A 24,688-nucleotide genomic window follows, 5' to 3' on the forward strand; every position below is an offset into this window, starting at 1 on the left:
ATTATTTAAACACACACAAACAGCACACATGCTTTACATTTCTTTACAGTACATACTGATGATCGTGAGCTTTTTGTGGATGACTTGTCCTTTAGGCTGTCAGACTAAAAGTCAAAGAACAAACAGTGCAGATGAAGAATGATGACCAGAACAGAGGATAGGACAAACAGAAAACAGTAAGCACTGTAAAACTTGTGCAAGCCCCTTTGAATCAACACATTAAAACAGGCAAAAACTTAAATCTGAAAAGTACTGCAAGCCGTCTATGGTACTGTGATGATTATTTTTGTTAAGATAAAATTGGTTTTCCTTGAAGTGAAAGTTTCAGGAACGGAGATGTGACACACACAGTTTCACAGATTTATCTTTTCATTACAAAGTTGTCAAAGCAAATCCAAAGCAGTAAATCGCATGCAAGCTGTGGCTTAAAAGTTAATGGTTTAGTTAGAAGTCCCCCTGCACCCCTCCCTCACCCCTTCAAGAAGCTGCTTGATGAGATTATGGGATCAGTAAGCTACTGGGCCGAGCAAGATGGTACAAGATGGGCCGAATGGCCTCCTCTCGTTTGTAAACTTTATGTTCTTATTATGGGCTCTCTACTGCTGTAAGGTTCAGCAGCATGCATCTCCCTCAAGATGATTTAATCTTTTCCAGTTGCACCATTACAGTCATGCTCAGCTGTAGAGTAAAGAGTTGTCATTACATTTACAAGTGGCTTGTGGTTAGTAGCAGCTTTTGTTCTGGCAACCATGTGAAATCTATGGACACACAAAGCATGCTGATTTTTATACCACACACCACAAGGTCTCTTCTTCGGGAAGTGTTTGCTCTACTGTTGTGAGAGCCGCTCACATCTCGCAATGAGGAGGAGGAGTGCTTCAAAAATGAAATGATAGCTGTCAGCAACAGCAAAATACTGTAGCAACCCAGACAACTCACAGTACTGTATATCCTGCAAAACTCTTCAAGTTTGTAGTAAGATTCCATGGGAGTGGATTTAGTAAAATAAATAAATAAATAAATAAATAAATAAATAAATAAAGTTTGAATTACACTAGATCAGTGGTTTTCAACATCTAATTATTTGACCTGAGTTCACCACAATGAAAACACAGAGTGGCTATTTTGGTTCCCCATTAATAACTTTGAAAGTTCACAATATATACCTCTCACCCTAATTTCTCATTTATTTGTAATTCATTTATACATTACGGTGCAATTGAAGGAGTATTGTGGTTGAGGAACCGTATCATCATAAAGAACAGCTGCCGCTGCATACCAGTTGCAAGCCTGTCAGGTACCAGTACTGGTACGCGTACCACAGCTTGAAAACCACTTCTCTAGATAAAAACTGTACCACATAAATGTAATTATAAATGTAGTCTTGAAACAAATACTGTAAGTAATAGTATTAAAAAATATATATAGATTGTGTATGTTTTTTCAGTTAAATGAAGTTACATTTACCTAGCAGGGAGGTTCTTGTGATTGCATTAAGAGGATTTACTGTATTTATTTTGTAATGTTTCTAACTTAGTTTTGTAGAGTGATGCATACACACAACAGTAATCCAGTAAAAAGATAGCAGTGACCTACATAGCATTGAATGAGTCCGCTCAAAAATGTAAACATCAGCCATATTGAAATATGACATTTGTTTTAGAACACATAAAGTATTAGGAAGTAACATGTATCTAATACGTATTGAAGGAAACATTGCTCTTGCTAGGATAACATACTCTACCCTTGTGGAAAAGTGAAACAATCCAATTTTTTTATCTCAATGACGTTGTAACTGTTACAGTATTTTACAAGTCTTAATCTACTGGATACCCACAGGCCAAATAAAATCAACCAAATTATTTGAGAAGTTGAAGGAGTTTTTGACTCGATGTTGAGTTTGCAAAATTCAGATATGTTCTTTACAAGAAATGAGCAATGAAGGTATAACAGAAGATGAAAGCAAACAGGGAACTTCGAGAAGGGCTATGTTAGTTACAGTGTGTTCACAGTTGTAAGTAGCAAAATAACATACAAGTTCAACCAACAGTGGCTAAAAGATTTTCCCTGGCTTAAGTTTGACAAAAAAAAAAAATAATAATAAAATAAAATAAAAATAAAAAAATACATGTTTTGCACATTTTGTCAGGATGCAGGGGAACTGATGGCAGGCAAGACTACATTTTTAACAGGGAGCCAGAAGTTCAAAACGTGAAAATATATTAAAACACAGTGCTTCAAAATGGCACGCAATGTGTGGTGCAGCGTCAGACTTGGTCATAATATCACTCTGTGTATGAAGTTAACAGAAATGGAATATACAGAGGGGGGGTCCCAAGCCATTCTCTGTGTTTACTTGGTTTCTTGTCACAAACTCCCCCACTGACAAAGAATGCTTTTAAAAAGAGTTGTAAACTAAATACTGGACAAGTGGTTTATCTTCACCATCGCTGAATAAATCCTGTGGCACCGGCGGTGTCTTTCAAAAGGTAAAACCAGATGGTTTTGAATGCCTTGACACTACTGACAGAGGACAGGACACCTCATAAATCCAGCCGACAGGGGGCGAAACAGCGTACCAATTGAGAACACTGTCACGAGAACGAGAACAACCAGTGGGAAACATCCCACGTGGACTCTAACACAGCCCAAAATAAACAAACTATCCAATCACAGGGGTGAAGAGAGTATTATAAAAGAATAAGTCCAACTTTAAAACAGTGCTCCCGACACGAAACCCAAGGCTCTGAACTTTGAGAATCTGAAGACCCAGCCTGCGACTGGCTTAAACAGAGATACCGTTTTTGAAAAATATGATACGAGATAACTACTCTAGTGGTTGCCTTGGTGTGGGAGTCCGCAGTGTAAAAGTACTCCAATCTCTAACTTAGCCCCGATTGATCACCGAGTTGGATGAACATTTGAAGTCGACAGAGATTGAAATATATTCAGTCTTGTATTAGCTAGCAGTGCCGGAGTTTGCGGTGGAATATCCCAGACATAACCAGATGAAGAGTGCACATATTGGTGGAGGAATTGCTGTTTCAGTGGAATACCTAAATAGTTAATGACTTGTTTTTGCAAAGACATTTATTTAGTCCCCTGGTAAGGAGACATAAAAGCAAAGAAAACAGACCCCCGAACCTGGACCTTCTCTGCCAACAGGAAAGCTGGAGGAATCAGCAAGGAGCCTGTTAAGTATTCAACATAATGTAACATTAACATTTTCTTTGAGGTAGAATGTAAAACATATTACTGCTTTCAATTCATGCTTTGAGTTAATGAACGCTATAGTAATTGTTTGTTGTATGCGATTTATACAAATTGATGTGGGTTTTACAAGGCAATTATCATTCTGCGTTTAAAGATAGAATCCAAATTTAGCGGTCTTGATAATAGATAATTCGACAGGTTGTCAGGATGCAAAGAGCTCTTTAACTCGCAAGAGTGAGAATTGCCTTCTGAACCAAAACATATATATGAGACTGATTTAACAATGCTTTGATTATCAAATATCAATGAAAGTAAATATTTGTGTTACTAATGATACCCCTATTAAGACTAACCTTAGTCTTAAATAACTGTCAGAAATGCGGCTGTAACCTTTAAGGGAATCTCCAATAGATTGCTTTGGATCACTAATCAACTATCGGGAGTGGGGTGGTGGTGTTCATATTTTCTTTTCGTTTTGCTGCAAATGCTGACATTTAAGACATGTTTCTATTAAAATAAATACAGCAAATCCATCTGTACCTTACATGTTGGCGGTTGTAGGTTGTTCCTTAGCAAGTCCAGTCTAATTCTACTTACTGTACTACAGTAAATTATGCTTGCATTTATCTGCAGCGCTGGGACATTTTTTTAATTTTTTATATTCAAACAAACACTGCTTGAATATTTAAACATAAAAAATCCAGCACTAGTTACAGCCATACAGCCATGATGAGAAATGCAGAAACAGCCACTGCTAACCCTGGCACTGGAAATGCAAAAGGTAATCTTTGCAGCTATGCTCAGACTTGCCAATTACCATTATTATACAATATTGTGCACTTAGCATGGTTTAATTGTATGTGCTGCATGCACCCTCGTAAGAGTTTTACTGATACAAAGTCGGGACTCTAAATGTGCAATTCATTAGAAGAATGAGGAATGGCTTTAAGCTAGGAAAAAAAAAAAATATATATATATATATATATATATATATATATATATATATATATATATATATATATATATATATATATAAAATGTTTGCAAGACTATTTAATAATCACATATAACAAGGAGTTATAATGCAGTACCAACCCTATAGCTGCCGACACTGCGGACAGGCATCACATCATCATCGACCGCCTGAATAATGCAAAAGGAAAAACAAACCAAAAAAAATGGGAGAGACAGTCAAGAAATGTAAAAACAAAAATATTGCAAATGAAAGGAGAGGGGGTGACAGGATGATACAAACCCGATGGTGACGGCCACTGGATCTATGACCATATTTGGCTTTTTCTGTATCTTCCTGGGGGAGGAAGGATGGCAAAAATAAAATAAAAAGCAGAAACAAATAATTGAGGGTAGTAAACAGTAAAATAAAGAATGACAATTATATTTTTCAAAAGGAAATAACAAACACACAGCCAGAAAGTGGTTTTAGTGATTTTCCTGAATGCTTTGAATACATCTGTTTATATTGAAATCAAAATATGATGTGTTGACTGTAGACCACCAGGACTAACCTTTTCATATTAAAAAAGAAATACTGTACATGGGTGCAGTATTATTTTATAATTGTCTACATACAGTGCTAAGAATCTGCAATGATGGTATCACCGATTTAACAGGCATGAGATAATTAGTAAGTGTATTGTCACTGTTTTGTTTTTCAGCATTCCTACAATGCAATGTACACCACACCTTAAACACACACACACACACATTGAACCTTTTAATTCATAGGACAAGCAAATAATCAAACCGTGCTAAACCTCAAGTGTGGTTGACAGATAAACAAAGCAGAATATTCGTTTCACACATCCCATGCCAAGGCTGTACACCAAATTAGCACAATCAAAATCAATATAATCTACAGTACATTCAATGTATGCAGTATACTGTAGTGGCATGCAGTATATTTTGTAGACGCACTGACACTATAACCCAAATTATATAAACTAAAAATCAATTTTTACAAAAGAATAACACTCCAACGTTGGAGATATCCTCCTTCCAGATAGCCACTGTACCTGGAAAACTGCTGAACAAACTTATCTTTCATGAAAGGTCAATGGTGGCAGGACCCAAGTGTGTTCTTCAATGAATCCACTGTTTCACTGAATGGCTTCTATACCATTGAACTGTTGCACATTATAGTGTACATAAAAAGTGTACTGAAAGCCTGAGGAAACTTGTAGTCTGTTTTGAAGTTCTGGGATGTTAGTACACTTCTTGTTTTGACTGGTTAATGTGTACACTGTTGGTAACAGATGTGCTGACATGAAAAGAATCCTGCTGTATTACCCCATTTACAGTATATTATAACATTTTCGATTACATTTTTGGGAATCACAGTAGATGTAAACTTGAGTTTGCCATTTTTATATTACTGTGCAGTCGCTTCCCAATATAACCTCAAATGTCAATTTACAGAGGGGCTCCCTGGGTGTACCTAAAATCATCACACTGATGAAGGCAGTAGCAAAAATATTATTTGTCGTTTTAGTTTCTTAGGTTTTACCTTGCCCGCAAAGTCCTGCTTGGGATAATCTAGTTACCAAGTGCTTCCCAGTCCACGTATGGAATACATTGAGAAGACCCTTTAAATAACAGAACCCTGTTATTTATGCTTTTAATCCTGGTATTTTCTGAAATGCAACTTAATTCAGTAAGAACATGTCAGTCTATTAAAATGCAATTATAGGTGCCCGTATACTACTGTATTTGAAGTCAGTAACAACATCCAAAACAGTTTAATCTTGCAAAGTGATCACTAATATTAATAAAATTCTGCACACCCATTCTGTATTGTGTATGAGTAAGTGGTTAGCATCATGCATTTCAACAGGCAGACAGTACTCCTCTGCATACCATCCACTGATTGATTTGTCCCCATTTTCTATCGGATGAATGACGAGAAAGCTACATAAAAGGAAAGGAAAGGAAGATTCACAGAGAACATAGAAATTAGTTCCAGCCAAAGCCCAAACAGAATTAATAAGAAAATAAAATATAACAAGTGGAAAAAAGAATAGCCTGCATAAAGTTAACTGAAGAACACCTGATGCAACAAAAACTCCAGTTCAGCTAGTAAGAAATACAAGCAGTAGTACTTTGTAAGAACACCACAATGCAGTGTTCTGAAATCATCCTATTTTGGGACTACATAGTTTGTTTGAAACATCACTTTCCTTTCCCAACTAAACTGTGGTTTATTTGTCCTCACAAAGAAAACGTGCATGTGCATTTTAACAGACTCTTGGCTGTACATTGCCCATCAGTCCACTGGTGGTTTTATTTTCGGTAGGCTAAAGTTTCATTTTCAACTACAAGTAAAAATGGGACAACAGGTTTTAAAGATGCAGTATCATATTTTCTTGTGCAATTTGAAATGCTCTGAAGCAAGTTATGCAAAGCTCAGACCGAGTGAAATCTCTGTATAATAATCATTTGCACTACTGTACCAGCACACTATGCAGAGGCTCAAAACACCCACACAGAAACTAAACTAAAATAAGGAGTTGCTGAATCAAGAATGAGGTGAACTAACAGTAAGGCCAGGCGATATTCCAATCCAACCGTGGGAGAACAAGGGCCACGGCAGCACTCCCAGTTGACCCCACAAGACAAACACGTTTTGAACTATGCTGGTGTGTAGGTTAGGACCCCAAGCTGAAATACAGCAGTGTGGAGTAGTGGTTAGGGCTCTGGACTCTTGACCGGAGGGTCATGGGTTCAATCCCCAGTGGGGGACACTACTGCTGTACCCTTGAGCAAGGTACTTTACCTAGATTGTTCCAGTAAAAACCCAACTGCATAAATGGGTAATTGTATGTAAAAATAATGTGATATCTTGTAAGTCGCCCTGGATAAGGGCGTCTGCTAAGAAATAATATATATATATATATATTTTTAAATACGATCCCATCGGTTTGGGGTAACTTCCCTAATTCACTTTACCTGAAGCCGTTCTGAAGAAGATCCGCTTTTGTACTTTTTAAAATAAAAAAATAAAAATCGGATGGTTTGATCATTTTATTTAAAAACATAGGTCTGCAACGTATTAGGCTACGACATTAATGTTTTTTTTTTCTTTTTTTATTCTTATTTCTTTTTTTTTATTTCCAAATAGTTTTACAATTGAGGCTACCCTGGATAATTCCAACTAGTCTCGCTTTTACATGAAGGGATGAAACTAAATAAACATGGTCTATAGGTAGAATTGTACAGTTGTTTTTTTTGTAGTTTTACGTAGTGGTGCAATCCTAATTTCGTATTCTATCATTGTATAGGCATTTATCAACAATAAATCGATGCATTGACATTTTATTTTTCAAAATAAAGAACAAACATTAGTTTTTTTTTTTTTTTTTGAACAGAAGATCCAATACCTAAAAACACTGTTGTGCATAATAATTAAACAAAAAGGCAGAACTTATATTAAAATTAGAACACTTCCAATTATAAAAAAGAAATACAAAGGACTTGAGTTTAACAACTGAAAAGTTTGTGTGCGTCTGCATCAGATGCCTCATTAACATTGTAATAATAAAAAATACTATACTTTAACAGAAGTAATTTCTATCTGAACTATGGTTGCTCATTACTGTTAACATTTTATGTCCAAAAGCAAAGCAAAACATTTTAATTTCACAAACTAATTTAACTATCGTAATATATTCAGCTTCTTTTATATAATATTGGCATATAATCCAAACACAACATGCTTTGAATCAAAAGGTAAAAATCAGTAGATTTAATAGATTTAAAACAACAAAACAACAAAAAAAACGTATTGCCTTAATTTTTAAATCAAGAAAACGTGATACAAAAGGTCTACTTCTGATTTGGCTTGTCCAACGCTAATAGAGGCCTAAAGTGTGTATCCTAGCAAAGTGCTAATCTACCGCACGAGCACTAAAAGAAGCACACCCTCACACACTCAAGGTATTAATGCAAACCGGCAACAGGAGACTTCAAACTGGGTTGTAATTTGATGCATTGATTCACCAAATATGCAATCGAAGCTCAGCAAATTTAAAGGACAGATGACCAATAAATCGATGCATTGATTAATTGCTGCAACCCTAGTTTTACGTAAGATTTATAATTGAGTATTTAAAGTTGTGGATGAACATACGCTAAATACAATACAGTACGTTCCTTTCTTAAAGTAAGATAGCTTTAATTTCTCTTCATACAGGATCGTCTTCAGTTGCATGTAATATAAATAAATACAGAAATAAATAAATAAATAAATAAATAAAATCAGACAGTTTGATAATTTTATTTAAAAGCATAGCAACATAATTATTACCGCATTAACGTTTTTATTTATTTTATTTTTTTATTTCCAAAGTAGCCTAGTTTGACACATTTGGGGCTACCCCGAGAATAATTCAAACTTAAATTGGTAATTCAAAGTAGTCTTACTTTGACATGAAGGGATGGTCGGATCTTCGTCTTCAGATCGGCTTCGGTAAAGTGAATTTTCTGCATCACGATAGGGTCATTCAAAAGCCAAACACAAAAAGATTTCGGGGTTCTAAAAAATGTCAATTAACCCCAAGCCGATGGGGTTGACCCAATCCCGATTGGGTTGTATTCCGACTTGGAGTCCTCCTAACATATACTGTAAGTATATCTACTGTACAATATAGTATGTTCCTTACAAGAACAGCATATAATTCTAGCCATACTACTGTATGTAAGCCAACTGACCAAGTGTATTTTTGGGCTTTATCACTACAAAGCACACTGCTGTTTCCTGATCCACAGTCCAAGAACAAGAACTATAAGGCAATGCAAATATTTAACCCCTCAATTAAGGACAAACAAAATAGTCAAACATACTGTATGCAAGCTAGAAAAATGGCCATTATAACTATAAAGTTAATCTCAGCCTTTTAAAGTCCTTAAGTAACCAAATGGACCCTGACAAGGCATATCACTCATTACCTTAAATGTATGGACCCATTTCCAATTCTGAATTTGCACTGATGCACTAGTTTTGACAGCACTGGCTCAGTCTCAATAGTCTTAAATCTTTCATGAATATTTTTCAAGATTTAAAATATTAGTTTACTTTATCAGCATCCAACTTGGAGAATTATTTTTTATTTCAGCAGTCTCAGAAGCTAAGACTTTTTTTTCAGATGAAAGGACGCTAAACAACTTCTTCTCATTAACTATTATATGGAAGCTAACTGGATCCAAACGTTCTTTGCCTCAACAAAGTTTTTGATTTCTGGTACAACAAGGTCCAAAGTGAATTTCTCGCAGTCCTTTTTCACTATGCATCTCAGTATTTTCCTGTACATCAAGGACACCAGGACTTAAGACAGGAGACTTTCTTATAGCACGTTTTCTTTGTATGTTATATTCCCAGATTACAGAGGATAAAGAAGCATTTTAAAATGAGTTTACTGTTCAAGTCAAAAGACCAAACACAGAAAGTCCAAATAACAGAACTGTAGTTTAATGTTTAATTGTAGTGACGAAAAATTAAAACCGGTAAAAAAAAAAAAAAAAAAAAAAAAAAAGAAATCTTTAGTAGTCCAGTTTACTTACCACAACTATTTTCTCATATAGGCTTACTGTTTTCCTATCAAAATGTCTTTTTGAAACAATCTTAGGTTTGTGATTGTTTCAAGTAGGCTAATCTGGTTTCAATTATCATTGGTTTGAAACATTGTTTGTTTACTGTTGTTATGGAAACAACTACCAGGTAAGTCAGGAAGATAGCAAGGTAAAATAGGTAGAAATCCACCCACCCAAAGCAATCTCAATGGTCACAAAAAACACACTTAAACTGAGGAGGTTCATTTTGACACTGCTTGCCTGTTTAAAGACACTACCTCTTTCTGTTGCCGCTCCAATTCTCTCATTCGGATATCCCGTGCCTCTGCTCTTGCAGCCCGTTTAGCAGCAAGTCTTGCCTCGGCCTGGATAAAATAAAGAAGATCTACATTAGTGAAATGGACAAACCGTACCTATATGAAAATGAATTCAGAACTGGGAAGTTATTGTAGAGGGGTCTGTTACTTACAATATTTTGCATTGGGGACACATAATTTCTGTTTTTAGGGTTAAAATGAAGGCAAATTAAGTGATTTTGGTGGACATCATTAGCATGCCTTTTTTCACTGTAGTGTGGAGGTCAGTTTCATTTAAAATCTTCCTTGCTCATATTTTGTAACAGATATTCACATGAGAAAAGGTCATCACATTCTGGCATGCATTACTGTACAGTACTTGCGTTGCAATACTGGCCCAGCAAATGCAGTTTACAGCATTGTTAGTAGGATGTACCATAGATGTTGTATGTTAGATTTTACAAGATCTGTATTTGGTTTTCCTGGTTTATCTTGGTTACCACCAGGTTTAACTGCACCATTTCAAATGCTATTGGAGCAGCTTATCATGACCTTACATAACGATACAGTATGATACCTGGAGTATAAATACACTGACAATATTACTGAATAAAGGCCATAATTCAATACATACGTTACTTTAATAAGTTGTCTGGCATCAAGCATACCGATAACGAGTCAACAACAATCTTCACAGAGTGATGGAATCCAAGCAAGTTATTAGTTCAACTCTGTAGACAATTGTGACACAGAGCGAATGAATCCTTGTCAACAATCTCCCTCCCAACCTGTAAGGGTGCTGTATAACAGGAACAGTGTGCCCCAGATTGGATGGTTTGGCAGTTCATTCCAGGGTCAGTCGGAAGTTGGCCGTCCAGAAAGGGGGTGGAGTCACAATACCAGAAGTCATCGCCTTAATGCAGTAGGCGATGTGTCAACCATAGATTGGAGGATAAGTGATTGCACGAACCCTCGCAATAGTGCTTAAAACTTGCAGCTTCAGTGTCTGAGTCTCACTTCCTGGTAGAAACAGTATTGCCAGCGACGCTGTCCTGTTCACAAACCCCCCCATCTTAGATCAGTCTTCTTACTGGCCTTTGTATATTCTTAAGTTGTCTCATGGTTTTATCTGGAGCAGGGTACTGTACCTGTGAGTATTTTAGTGCACACTTCCACTATCTCTGGAAGTGTGTAAACATGCTTCTCTTGGTTTTGTTCTGGGACTGGGCTGGGGTTCTTTTGACATCGAGTGATTTATGCAATTTTAATTTAAAACATGCCTGTTCACAGTAGGGACAGGAACGTGTAAACGTTTATTCAATTAGAAAATTGTTAAATGTTTAAAAAGTTACTAATCGTATATATCTTGTAAAAAATAAATGGTCTTAACAAACAGACCCATTAACCACGCAAAGCCTGCTGCTGCAGCCCAATGTATTACTATAAATAAATATTACATTTAAATTATTTCTATGGTTCTAAATTACTCACTGTCCTGACGAGAAAAAAAACAAAACACACACACACCCACACAACATTGTAGCTATGGGTATCGGAGGTGGTTGGAATGCACCATTGCAAGTATTAAAACTATATGTAATCGTTCTAAGCACATTTTCTGCCTGAAAAGGAAATACAAATCTACCCCGATTGTTAAAAGCAGTGAAAATACTGTAAAGACTCCCACTATAGCAATTACTGTAGTGGTGAAATAGCAATAATGATGTTAAACAAATAACAGACAGATGAAAGATGACAATTTTATTATCGGACAGCGTGAATGAGAAAGAAGGCCACTTGTTAACCACTGTCATTGCTTGCACAGACCATGTCAAGTTTGACAAGGGCATACCTTTTTAAAAACTACTGAGCAATTGGCTGATGACAGCCCTGGAAGTTTTTTTGGTTTTATTTTCTTTATACTGTTATACAATACTGTGCTAGCAAAACTGCAGGACTTGCTACCATACAGTTTGCTATCAGTTTGATAAGTGAAGGACATATCTCAAAAAACGTTAGGTTGTTATCATAACCCTGATTCCTTGAAATAACAAAACTGCTCTTTAAGCCTGTAATTAGCTAGGGTGAAAAAATTGAGAGAGAACTCACCTCTATGCCTATGTTGTAGGGATCGACTGGGAAGCCAGTAGCCCACCACATATGTCCTTGACAGATGCACCCTGGAAAGCCCATGAAATTGCCATGCCCCTGGTGGAATGGGCAGTGAGCTTTTCTGGAGGGGGCAAGTTTGCCAGCTCATAGGCAGTCCTGACTGTGTCTGCTATTAGACAGGGCTTGACCATAGGACCTACCCCCTTAGCAGACAAGTAGTAAGCCAGGCCCTGAACAGGGCAGAGCGATTGGAGCTGCCACTCTCTGTCAGACTGGAAAGGAGGCAGATGGAAAGCCAGACTGGTTGACATGGAATGCCGAGATAAGTCTTTGGCAAAAAGGCAGTATTGGTATGAAGCGTGACCTTTGTCCTGGCCTCTATAAAAATTAAGCAGGCTTTCGCTATCGAGAATGCCTGCATCTCACTCATCCACTTTGCAGAGGTGACAGTGAGCAAGAAAGCCGCTTTGAATGATAAACATTTCAGCTCAGCACCACGTTTAGCCTCCAGCAAGTGAGAATGGGAGGGGATTTCCCCTCGTCAAAAAGGTCCTGCAAAAATTGCAGTATAACTGCCATGGGACACCGAGTCTGGAAGACTCCCCACTTATAACCGCACTGAGAACGTGTGGACGCTGCTGTGGCATTCTGCAGGGGGTCAATGACCCTATTTTACAGACCCAGGCGGCTCAAATGCAGCCGTTCAGGGGCCAGACCTAGAGCTGCAGGCTCGATGGGTGTGAATGCCATAAGGTCCCCTGCACCTGACTGAGCAGGTCACAGTTGGCCGCTCAGGAGCTGCATCAGGGTTGAAAAGCAGATTCTCCTGGGCCAATATGGGGCATCTTGGTCCAGTCCTGCCTGATTTTCTCCAGACACAATGGGAGCAGGGCGAGCGGTGGGAAGGCGTATAACAGTTGCCTCTGCCACTGGTGTGCCAAGACATCTATTGCCAGCGGGTCCCCGCCTCCTATTATGGAGAACCAGAGTAGGCAGTGGGTTGATTCCTGGGAGGCAAAGAGGTCTACCTTTACTCTCCTGAACCTTTCCCAGATGAGGCTTACTACCTCGGGGTGAAGCTTCCACTCTGAACTCGAGAGGAGGTCCGCTGCCCAGTTGGTCACCCCGGGCAGATGAACTGCCCACAGTGAGAGGTGGTTCTCGTGCGCCCACAGCAAAAGCTTGTGACTGGGTGACCCGAAACTGCCCTGGTGGTTGATGTAAGCCACCACTGTTGTGTTGTCTGTACAGACAAACACATGTCTCCCTCAAACCTCCTGCAAAAAATTCTGCAAGGTCAGGTAAACTGCCCGCAGCTCTAAAAAATTTATGTGGAGACCCCGGCAAAGGAGGTTCCACACCCCTTGCACACCCCAGCCATTCCACACAGTGCCCAAGCTGGACGTGTCCATGTTGATGACCACTATTCTGGTGACACTGTTCAGCGCTCCGCCTAGGCATAGATGAGCCAGCTGTTACCACCAAGAGAGTGCCTTTAGACAGTGGTGAGACACTGTCAATAGGCGGTCGCGGTTCAACATGGGCTGAAAACCCTGCTGTTGAACCAGGCCTGCGGAGGGCACATGAGCAGGAGACCCAATGGAAGGGTCTGGGAAGCTGCTGCCATCAGGCCCAGAAGTTTCTGGAACGTTACTACCGCGAGCGCTCCGTTACGCTGAAAAAACTCCAAAGGGTAGCTATTCTGTGCACTTGCCGTCTGACAGGGTGGCCATCATAGCCCCAGAGTCCAAGCACACTCCTAAATAGGAGGCTGTCTGGGAAGGTGTGAGCTGGCTCTTCACATGATTCTCCGTAAGGCCCAACCGTTGAAGGTGGCCAACTGGAGGGGGTCTATCGTGCAAATACTGTTTCTGCAGCAGAGCTCCTACCTCCTGAGACACCACAGCGGCATTCTGTGGGTTTGTGACTGATGTTGCAGTCACGCCCCGAAAGGGAGGGTGACCGTGATTGAACTGCAGTGAGTAGCAGGTCTGAATGATAGTTATGGAATGGGAGTCTTAAGCCCCTTTCACACTGGCATGCTCTACCCGGATCAGGACCTGGTGTCATGTGGGTCGGCTACACGATTTCACACTGCTTTTGATAAAGCAGGGTTGACCTGGGTGACAGATGCAAGTACACAATGTGTGTATCAATGCCCCGGAAGCTTCTCTGGATTGAACCATCGGCCCAAATGTTGATTAGAGCAAATGTTTCTTAATCCCTGCTGCAGTCTGGCTCATGGTGGGTCTCAAGCAACAAAAATATGGCTAAACAGAATAAACAGAAACATCCTTTGTGGAAGTGAAACCTTCACGCAGGCCTGGCTGTTTGTTATTTAGTCAGATTACGAACGGCCACCATGCATTTTGTCTCGCTCAATCCGGGTCAAAGCATGTTGAGCCAACCTGGGTAGCCAGAACCCGGGGTCGGGATCTGGGTAGGAGTGCCAGTGTGAAAGGGGCTTGATTTCCATCCCTGCAGAGGTTAGTTTATTCCTAAAGATGATTCTGAAAAATTCAACAGGTAGATGAAATACCCCAAATAATGTAATTTTCTACATATTGAGCAGTAACTCTGAAAACACCAGCAGGCCCAGTATGTCAAGGCACTCAGGGGCCCGCCACACACCTTCCACTACCCTGACATATGTTCCCTGCTGCTTATTAACACCAGGTTCTCTTTTCATCTGACCACCAATAGCAGATGACAGCCGACTGGTCTTCACAAAACTGGCCCACTGCACTCTGCACCTGTTAGTTTTGTCTAGCAGTGTGACCTGCTCGGCAATGTGTTTCAGCAAACCCAAACAGCTGATCTCTCGGTTTCCAATTCTATCTTTAGAACTCGAAATGCACGCTGACCTCCTCAAGTAGTCTGCTGAGTCCAAGTCCCAACTGGACGATCTCCCACTCAGAAACAGCAGACTAAGCTTGCACTTAATATGCAAAAATTGCTGTACAGTATACAACTTGATGGACTGAAGCATACAGTATATGGGGTACAGTATTGTATTTTAATGGAGGACAGGAACACATTCTGTCACTGTGCAGTGTTCATATTCCAAATTGTATGCTTTATTGTCAGAGTACAATTCATCTTAAGAGAAAACTTTACTACACTGAACCACCCTCAGAAACTTCTTGTTTTGTTGCAAATTTCCCTTTTAGAAATTAGTTCACAACTGCAGAAGACCCAAGACCCTTCAGAAGCTGTCTTTGTAGACTGCTTTGTATAAATGGTAGAACATGTATTTTCATAATACCTTAACAAGATAAACAAGTAAGTCATTTACAGTAAAGGACTCTAATCTAAAGCAACCAGATTCAGTTTCTAATTGGGGTATAGGACTTCTATTAAGACCTCCAATGTCATGATTTGTAAGCAACAAATTAACCTCAAAAGGGATTTGGATAATAATAATAAAAAAAAAAAACAATAATATAAAACACATCTATGTTGTTATTGTCCACTTCATGGGGGGATTAAGGATCCAAATATAGATCCAGTACATTTTTACTGACTGCAACAGCTCCACAATATTCTCATTAACACTAGAAGCCCATTTTGGCAGTTTGTGGTTTTAAAATGTAATTTTCTCCCGTCGTGTAACACATATGGGGCTGTGCGTTCATGTACCTTTCTGTCCATATGTATTAAATATTCTCACAAAAGCATGAAACACGGGAGTGCAGAAATAAAGTTGATATAGCCTATTACATTATACCTAAAAGCCCAGGGAGCAGTCACATTGACGGCCACACATAAAACAATTGTATTTTCATTATACAGAACGGTATTCTACTTTATTATTTTTATTTACCAGTCCGCACTGTTTAGCTGTAGTTAGAACATAAGAACATAAGAAAGTTTACAAACGAGAGGAGGCCATTCAGCCCATCTTGCTTGTTTGGTTGTTAGTAGCTTATCGATCCCAGAATCTCATCAAGCAGATTCTTGAAGGATTCCAGGGTGTCAGCTTCAACAACATTAATGGGGAGTTGGTTCCAGACCCTCACAATTCTCTGTGTAAAAAAGTGCATCCTATTTTCTGTTCTGAATCTCCATTTGTGACCCCTGGTCCTTGTTTCTTTTTTCAGGTCAAAAAAGTCCCCTGGGTCGACATTGTCTATACCTTTTAGGATTTTGAATGCTTGAATCAGATCGCCGCGTAGTCCTCTTTGTTCAAGACTGAACAGATTCAATTCTTTTAGCCTGTCTGCATACGACATGCCTTTTAAACCTGGGATAATTCTGGTTGCTCTTCTTTGCACTCTTTCTAGAGCAGCAATATCCTTTTTGTAACGAGGTGACCAGAACTGAACACAATATTCTAGGTGAGGTCTTACTAATGCATTGTAGAGTTTTAATATTACTTCCCTTGATTTAAATTCAACACCTCACAATATATCCGAGCATCTTGTTAGCCTTTTTTATAGCTTCCCCACATTGTCTAGATGAAGACATTTCTGAGTCAACATAAACTGCTAGGTCTTTTTCATAGTTCCCTTCTTCAATTTCACTATCTCCCATATGATATTTATAATGCACATGTGCAATACTTTACACTTTTCTCTATTAAATTTCATTTGCCATGTGTCTGCCCAATTCTGAATGCTGTCTAGATCATTTTGAATGACCTTTTCTGCTTCAACAGTGTTTGCCACTCCTATTTTTGTGTCATCTGCAAATTTAACGAGTTTGCTTACTATACCAGAATCTAAGATTAGTCTCTACTCTCTGGCTGAGTGAATGACTGCCAGTCTATTGTTTTTCAATCAGCCTTTTGAAAGGCTGGCGCCTGCTTGCCAGCTGCGCTGCTTTGGTCAGTCAATTAGCATCGGGACTAGTGAAAATAAATACCAGAGACCGTGAAGTTTTACAACGCAACAAAATATGGAGTTGATGTTTTGGATCAGATGGCACAGAAGTATTCCGTGAAAGCTGGCTCCCGACGGTGGTCTGTTCAGGTGTTTTACAATGTATTGGACCTAGCAGCCATCAACTTCTGGGTACTTTACAAAGAATGCACAGAGAAGAATTTACCAAGGAGAGAATATATTTTACAGTTAGCACAGCAACTTCGCAAGAAGCATTTGGAACAGAGGGAGATTGCCAAGCATGTACCCACAGCTGAAGTTGGCAGCCCCGCTGAGAGCCACAAGAGAGCCAAATGCCAGGTTGGCAAGTGCAATAAAAATAAAACTTCCAACAGCTGTGCCCTGTGCAGAAAGGCGACGTGGAGAAGCTCATTATCTGTGTTGATTGTGAACAGCCTTAGACTCAAGGTAAAGGAATACCATTTTGTTGAAAAAAAAAGAAAAAAGAAAAATTAGACTTTTTTTTTATAACTTCTTGTGCTTTGCGCTTCTATGAAACGTTTTCTTCTAAGTTTATTTATCTACATTGTTCAGTTGCTTTTGCGCATCTGATAATAAACTGATTGTTACTGAAAAGTTAAAACTGTATTGCTATCGTTTCAGTTTTATAAATATGTATGTTGTAAACCGATGTCTGTTCAGATGTTTACGTACATTTTCTTGTTTTGATTTGTAAAATAAATGTTCATATATATATATGCTTCGGTTTTTCAGATGTTTATGTAACATACTCAATAAAAACAAAAAATCATCCAACTGTTTCTCCATTCGTTATACCATTTACAGTGTTTTGAATACAGGCGTCAGAAAGACTGCTGCGGGGCTTATAGGCTTATAGGTAGGAGCATATCTCCGGTCCTTCTAGTGTTAATAGTTCTGCAGACGTTTTTTGTTACAGGAACCATTTAAAAGCAACACGCTTTCACTTCCTACGTAGATAAATTCCTAAGAGTGAATTACACTACAGTACCTACAGTTATATATCATTTCATATTCAGTTTCACTCCAGGAATAAAATTAGCTGTTTGAAGTATGATTTCAGAGTAATCTTCAGAAAGGAAAATAATTAAACAGGACACTTACTCTGCTTGGAAGGTACAATTTCAATCTGACAAACAGCATTTATTTACAAGAAATATATTTAAATGTGGAAATTGCCACATCATTTAGCAGAAACTGTACATGTGAAAGCACATACTGCAGCTTCTACAGAGGCTACATACAACCACATAATAAAATCATACAACTAACAAATAAACTTGAAATGTTGCAGCCAGTATACTGCAAACCGTACCATAGCCTATAAAAAATAAACCAAGCTTAAAACATACAAATCCAAACACTTACCCATTTGTTAGTACAGTATTTATAAAATGTTGATTTTTCTATTTATCCTCAAACCAGTAGAGAAGTAGTGCATGCCACAAAGCACATCCACAGCTTACTGTACAACACCAAACTGGCATATTAATCCCCCCCCCCCCCCCTCCAGTGACCGTTGCCAGGCTACCTGCAATAAGGACATTTGGTGGCCCTGGAGCACCCGACAACAATGTACGCTTCTTGCACTTCTTTGCTTTAATGCAGATGCAAGCACTTTGTGTTTATAAGTAGAGTGTCTTACTGATGCATACAAAAAATCTGCGACAAACACCAAAAGGCCAGGCTTTAGAACGTGCTGGAGAACATACAACCACTGCAAAACGGCTGTAAATACAAAAATAGAGCGGTCAGTAACCTGAAAATGTAGATGATCATTACCTATATGCACCTGTAAAAAAATCTGACAAAAAGACAGACAGATAGATAGATAGATGCTTCCATATAACCCTATATTTTGAAAACACAATTCAGAAAAAAATTAAAATTAACACATTGACAATAAAGCAAAGTAATAGTCATTCATAATTGTCTTCCCCTTTACTGCTATTGCTTTTTGACAAAGCCTTTCCCAGATTAAAGACTATACAACAAACATTATTCAACACAACACTCAATTTTATAGTTCATGGTTTAGATTACACTTTTTTGTCTAGTTTAGGATTTCAGATGCAAGAAACATATCTCACTCTTTACCTCAGATGCACCCCAATGTAGAAGGGTGGATAATTGCTTATTTGATTCCAGTACTGTACTATAACACCACCAGAAGGTACTGGTACATTTGTTTCCATAGTGTAGTGGTTATCACGTTCGCCTCACACGCGAAAGGTCCCCGGTTCGTAACCGGGTGGAAACACAGCACGGCATATTTTTACACTTGAAATGTATTTGCTACACTTGAAATGTATTTGCTTACGATTGTAAGTCGCCCTGGATAAGGGCGTCTGCTAAGAAATAAATAATAATAATAATAATAATAATAATAATAATAATTATTACAGTCAAATTCAGAAACAATGTTTGGCATATCACAGGTTTTATATTGCAGCACTTTAGATCAGAAGAAGAAAAATACAAAAGAAATACAACATTAATGTCTATAAAAATCAGTATAGAAACAAATCAAGGAGTCTCAGAAATCACACTGTTTAATTTGTGCCAAGAGCCGCTGGAGAACTTAAAGGAAAAACTATTGTTACCAACCAGAGCTTTAAAAAAGATCTATGCAGACTCTCAAAATAAACAATAAAATAAGCAAGTATACACAGGGCTCAAGACAAACTTTTTTGCCTTAGGAGCCAAAAAAGATTGGTCGTCAAATCCAACTGCTGGGTGCCACTTTAGGAGCAAGTTGGTTGCAATCATATTCAACTGCTTAAAATACAACAACTTGTAGACACTAAAGTGATACTCACTTGCTTGTTGTCTCATTCTGCTGAATGACGACTGCAATGACCTCAGCATGTTTTAAATTTTAGATATTTTGCAAGGGTTGTCTATGGAATTGGTGACTGCACCTTTAATTAACATAATATGGGAAATGGCACGCTGCAGTTTAATTCCCTTAAAATATATACAAATATACTGAAGTCTGTTCAGATAAGAACAGAAATCACAAAGTCAATTAGTGGCATTAAAACAGCTTGTAAAAGGAATAACACTGTGATGGGGCATATGGAATGAATCATAACCTTTTTTTTTTTTGTTTACCCCATAGTTTCTCCAATGAATTACTAACTTCGACAGAAAAGATAACATCTTTTTAAATGGTTTCAGGCACAGTTCTGTTGTAACTGATGTTTATATGTGGTATTGTCAACATATGCTCTGGATTATGCATAAAATGTTAAAAACAGCACAATTTAATTACTTTGACATTTGGATTTCCATGGATACCGGATTGTCTATCAAATATTCCATTTGTGTTTCCTGAAATGGAAAATGAACACAGACAGAAAACAATTCAAACCCCTGGAATTGTAATTCATACCAGGCTGTATGTTTTTATAAATGTCTGATTGGCATATATGTGTAGATACCACAATAAACAATAGTAAGATGTACTGTGGAAAGTCTATCCAGATATTTTGCAAAGCCAGAAAGTTTAGATAGGAGAGAAAGTGGAGTGAAAAAGGTAAATCCACACAGATAATCATTAAGTAAACATTATGTTTTCCAGTTTGATGTTAAATGTGTTTAAACAAAAATCTAGATGTTTACATTTATTGTACCCGCATGTGCTTTATAACTTTCACACAACCGTTTTCTACAAAAAATAAATAAATACGGAATTGTATTCTGTGTTGGAAGGGAGATTCGGAATTTACATCATGTTATGTTGTCTCGCTGTTTGCATGCAAGAGTGAAATGTTCCTATGGCTGCTAGATTATATACTAAAAGTATGATTTTTGTGCTTACCGTTACTAGGAGGATACAGTGTGTTGCAACTGAAGTTTTATGATGAAGTTCCAAGTTAGAGAGCTGAATTAACACATTGATTGTTCCGAGTCTGAACCGTCTGTTTGTGTCCCTTATTCAAACGCAACACGTCCTATTATTGTCTTTGTATTGTAGCCAGTGAAGTTTTCATTTTAATATAGCGTCTGTTGTTTTAAACACATTGAATATTACGAAGTGCCCCAGGTGCAACACATTATTATTATTATTATTATTATTATTATTATTATTATTATTATGCTGCTACAAGAATTTTTGTAAATATAATAACATTCTGTTATTATTATTATTATTATTATTATTATTATTATTATTATTATTATTATTATTATTGCTACAAAAGCTGAAAAGGGGATTCAAATGATTGCTAGTAAACTAATGCAAGCACACTGTAAGTTAATGCTTAGCAGAGACTAATTTGATTCTCTCAATAGGGTTGTTGAACAGAAAGGGCTAAAGCTAGGAAGTACTTACTGGAATGACAAACAAGCAAGATTTTTTATGCACTACATTGCTGAGGTAGAAAGAAGGCAGGTGCAACGTTCCTGTCAGTGATGTCAGATGGTTCAACTGATAGTTCTGTCATTGTAGAGGAGCTTGTTTATGTGAGATTCTGTCAGAAAGGGCTGGTGACTGTGCAGTTTGTGGGCATGCAGTCTGTAGAGAGGGCAGATGCAATAACTTTCCTCATGAGGCAGATTGCTTCAGACCCTGTTGAGACTGCTGGCATTAATGCCTCTCAGGATGCATGGAAGGAAAAGCTTGTTGCTTGTAGTACTGATGGTGCAGCTGTGATAACAAGTGCAAAGAGTGGTGTTGTTACCAGGCTCCGCGGGGACAAAGCTTATGTCCTAGGGATCCACTGCATGGCCCACCGGTTTCAGGATGTAGGCACTGGAGTCATGTGTGCTACAAAAGTTGTGAACTTGGCCAAATCCAGATAACTTTTCAGGTATTTATTCAGATCAATTTATTTTAATAAATATTTGATAATTGCATATGGAGTCATTTTTACACGATAGTGTGGTTTGTTGTCTAGGTATTGGGGAAAGGGTAAATGCATGTGTAGACACCTTAAATTATCTGGATTTAATATTAAATCAATAAGCAGATTCTGCTAAAACTGTTTTTTTTTTTTGTTTGTTTCAGATTTTGGCGATTCAGAAATTGATAGTGGAGCACTTGGTTTCTTCTGGGGTCAACATCAATGAGATAAATGATCAGTGGACAATTCTGAAGTCTAGGATATACCAGCAGCCCAAATTCAGTAAAGAGATTCTGCAGAGGTAAACCGGATGCACAGGGATCAGTGTTCCTCTCTCCTTGACTTGATTGACCTTGTTCTGTGCCGGCCAGCTTCCACCACCAAGTGTGAACGAGGCTTCAACATAATGAAGCAGGTAAACAGTGACTGGAGATCAAATCTGAAATGTAATACTGTTTCAGACTTGCGGATGGTTCAGCTGGTGTCACCTGACATAAGAGTTTGACCCCAACCCCAAAATTCATGTAACATTTACTTTTTGTAAAAAAACAACAATTTATATATATATATATATATATATATATATATATATATATATATATATATATATATATATATATATATATATATAAAAATGTTATTTTGTGATGCATACTGTTATAATGCTACAATGTAAACAAACTGTTATTTGTTATTTAAGTTCTATTGAAATAATATATTTCTGTTTCATGATAACAATAAAAAAGTGTGCATTTAAAAAAAAGGCAAACATTGTTTTGAAAACTTCAAATTGCTTATTTAAGGGCTTAGAATGAAAAATCTGCAAAAAAAAAAGCCAATTTTTTACATGAAAATTGACTAAATAAATGGGCAGCTGGGTGGTTAAAGGGCGGAGACATTTTCAACCGCACAGAAACAAAACATGAAGGTATTTACAACTAAGAGAAAAACATGGAAACACTCATCTGGTGTATTTGACTTACAGTTATATTAGAACATTATTCTGTCTCGTGTGTTTTAATATATATTTTTATAACATTTACAAAAAACAAGTGGATATATGCAGATACTGTTTCATGAACTAAATGTATCAGGTAAGTTTTATCTTTTTTCATTATTACTGATAATAATGTAATGAATGAACTATTATTTTATATATAAATAGTGCTTATAAAAAGACCCTGAGAATAAATGTGTATTATGTAATTCCAATCACTCAGGTGAAAACAAATATAATTTGACCAAACATTAATGTCTCAATAAAACTTTCAGGAAGAATTTTAAGGTCCCTCGGGTCATAAAATAACATGTTTTTATTAGGGGTGCAACAATTAATCAATGCATCGATTATTGATCATAAATTCCCCAAGCTTCGATTACATATTGGTGAATCGATGCATCAAATTAGAACCCAGTTTTAAGTCTCCTGTTGCCGGTTTGCATTAAAACCTTGAGTCTCTGAGTGCACTTCTTTTAGTGCTCGTGCGGTAGATTAGCGCGTTGCTAGGATACACACTTTAGGCCTCTACATTCACGTTGGACAAGCCAAATCAGATGTAGATCTATTGTATTCAAGTTTTCTTCATTTAAAAATTAAGGCAATAGGTTTTTTTGTTTTGTTTTAAATCTATTAAATCTATCGATTACCTTCTTTTGTGTCAAAGCATGTTGTGGTTGGCTCATATGCCAATATTCTATAAAAAGAAGCTTAATTTAGTACGATAGTTAAATTAGTTTGTAAGATTAAAATGTTTTGCTTTGCTTTTGGACATAAAATGTTAACAGTAATGAACAAACATAGTTCAGATAGAAATTACTTCTGTTAAAGTATAGTATTTTCTATCATTAATATTACAATGTTTAAAGGGACATCTGATACGGACGCATGCATGTACTTTTCAGTTAAACTCAAGTCCTTTGTATTTCTTTTTTATAATTGGAAGTGTTCTAATTTGAATATAAGTTGTGTCTTTTTGATTAATTATTATGCACAACAGTGTTTTTAGTTATTGTATCTTCTATTTAAAAAAAAACTAATGTTTGTTCTTTATTTTGAAAAATAAAATGTCAATGCATTATCGTTGATAAATGCCTATACGATAATCGAATATGAAATTAGGGTGCTGATTGCACCACTAGTCTTTATACATGTATCTCTAAGCAGAATACATTATAATAAAAAACAATACTTAACGTTTAAAATACAAAATAAAAATAAACAAAATGCCACGCTGAAAAAAAAGCGAAAAGATTTTATGGTTTCTGAAGTACTTTAATGTTCCCCAGAGAGTTCTAGAAAAAAAAAAAGACACCAATTCCAAGATGCTACTGTAAAAATATATTTTTTGAGAATTTGTATAGGAAGAGAGTCAACTACAGCCAAAAATAAAAGCTGGTCCTGGGGGAGCATCCCACTGAAAAACACTAGGTCCTTACAGGGTTAACCACATTATATATAATTATAACACGAGTTAGCCGTTGTGGGGACCAGCACTGGTATTTACATTTACTGGATCCCAGGACGACCCAAGCCCCAGTGCATTATTTTTCAGGAGTTTGTCAAACAAAACTCTTAATCCTGCAAAATGGAGATGTCGTTTATCTACAAAGCATTCAGAATGTGAAAATATACAGTACTGTGCAAAAGTTTTAGGCAGGTGCGAAAAAATGCTGTAAAGTAAGAATGCTTTCAAAAATAGACATGTTAATAGTTTATATTTATCAATTAACAAAATGCAAAGTGAGTAAACAGAAGAAAAATCTACATCAAATCAATATT

General features: G+C 37.3%; 1 protein-coding gene and 1 non-coding gene across 25 annotated transcripts in view; one reads left to right on the forward strand and one right to left on the reverse strand.

Annotated features, from left to right (window-relative positions):
- LOC117394601 (leucine-rich repeat flightless-interacting protein 2-like) overlaps window positions 1-24,688 on the reverse strand; it is an 86,816-nt gene that overhangs the window by 40,383 nt on the left and 21,745 nt on the right. For 11 of the 24 annotated variants that reach the window (XM_059012912.1, XM_033992913.3, XM_059012913.1 and 8 more), the window contains exons 3-8: window positions 10,074-10,160; window positions 6,088-6,138; window positions 4,469-4,522; window positions 4,309-4,356; window positions 799-876; window positions 57-104 (exon numbers count right to left, since the gene is read on the reverse strand). In XM_059012912.1, the coding sequence (XP_058868895.1) occupies window positions 57-104; window positions 799-876; window positions 4,309-4,356; window positions 4,469-4,522; window positions 6,088-6,138; window positions 10,074-10,160 (366 nt within the window). The remainder of the gene's footprint in view (window positions 1-56; window positions 105-798; window positions 877-4,308; window positions 4,357-4,468; window positions 4,523-6,087; window positions 6,139-10,073; window positions 10,161-24,688) is intronic. The other 13 variants (XM_059012919.1, XM_033992923.3, XM_033992924.3 and 10 more) reach the window with 5 other exon arrangements.
- trnav-cac (transfer RNA valine (anticodon CAC)) lies at window positions 19,250-19,322 on the forward strand. The gene has a single exon. It is a non-coding gene; the product is annotated as a tRNA-Val (tRNA).

This window comes from Acipenser ruthenus, chromosome 3, assembly GCF_902713425.1.
Source record: "Acipenser ruthenus chromosome 3, fAciRut3.2 maternal haplotype, whole genome shotgun sequence".
NCBI lineage: Eukaryota > Metazoa > Chordata > Actinopteri > Acipenseriformes > Acipenseridae > Acipenser > Acipenser ruthenus.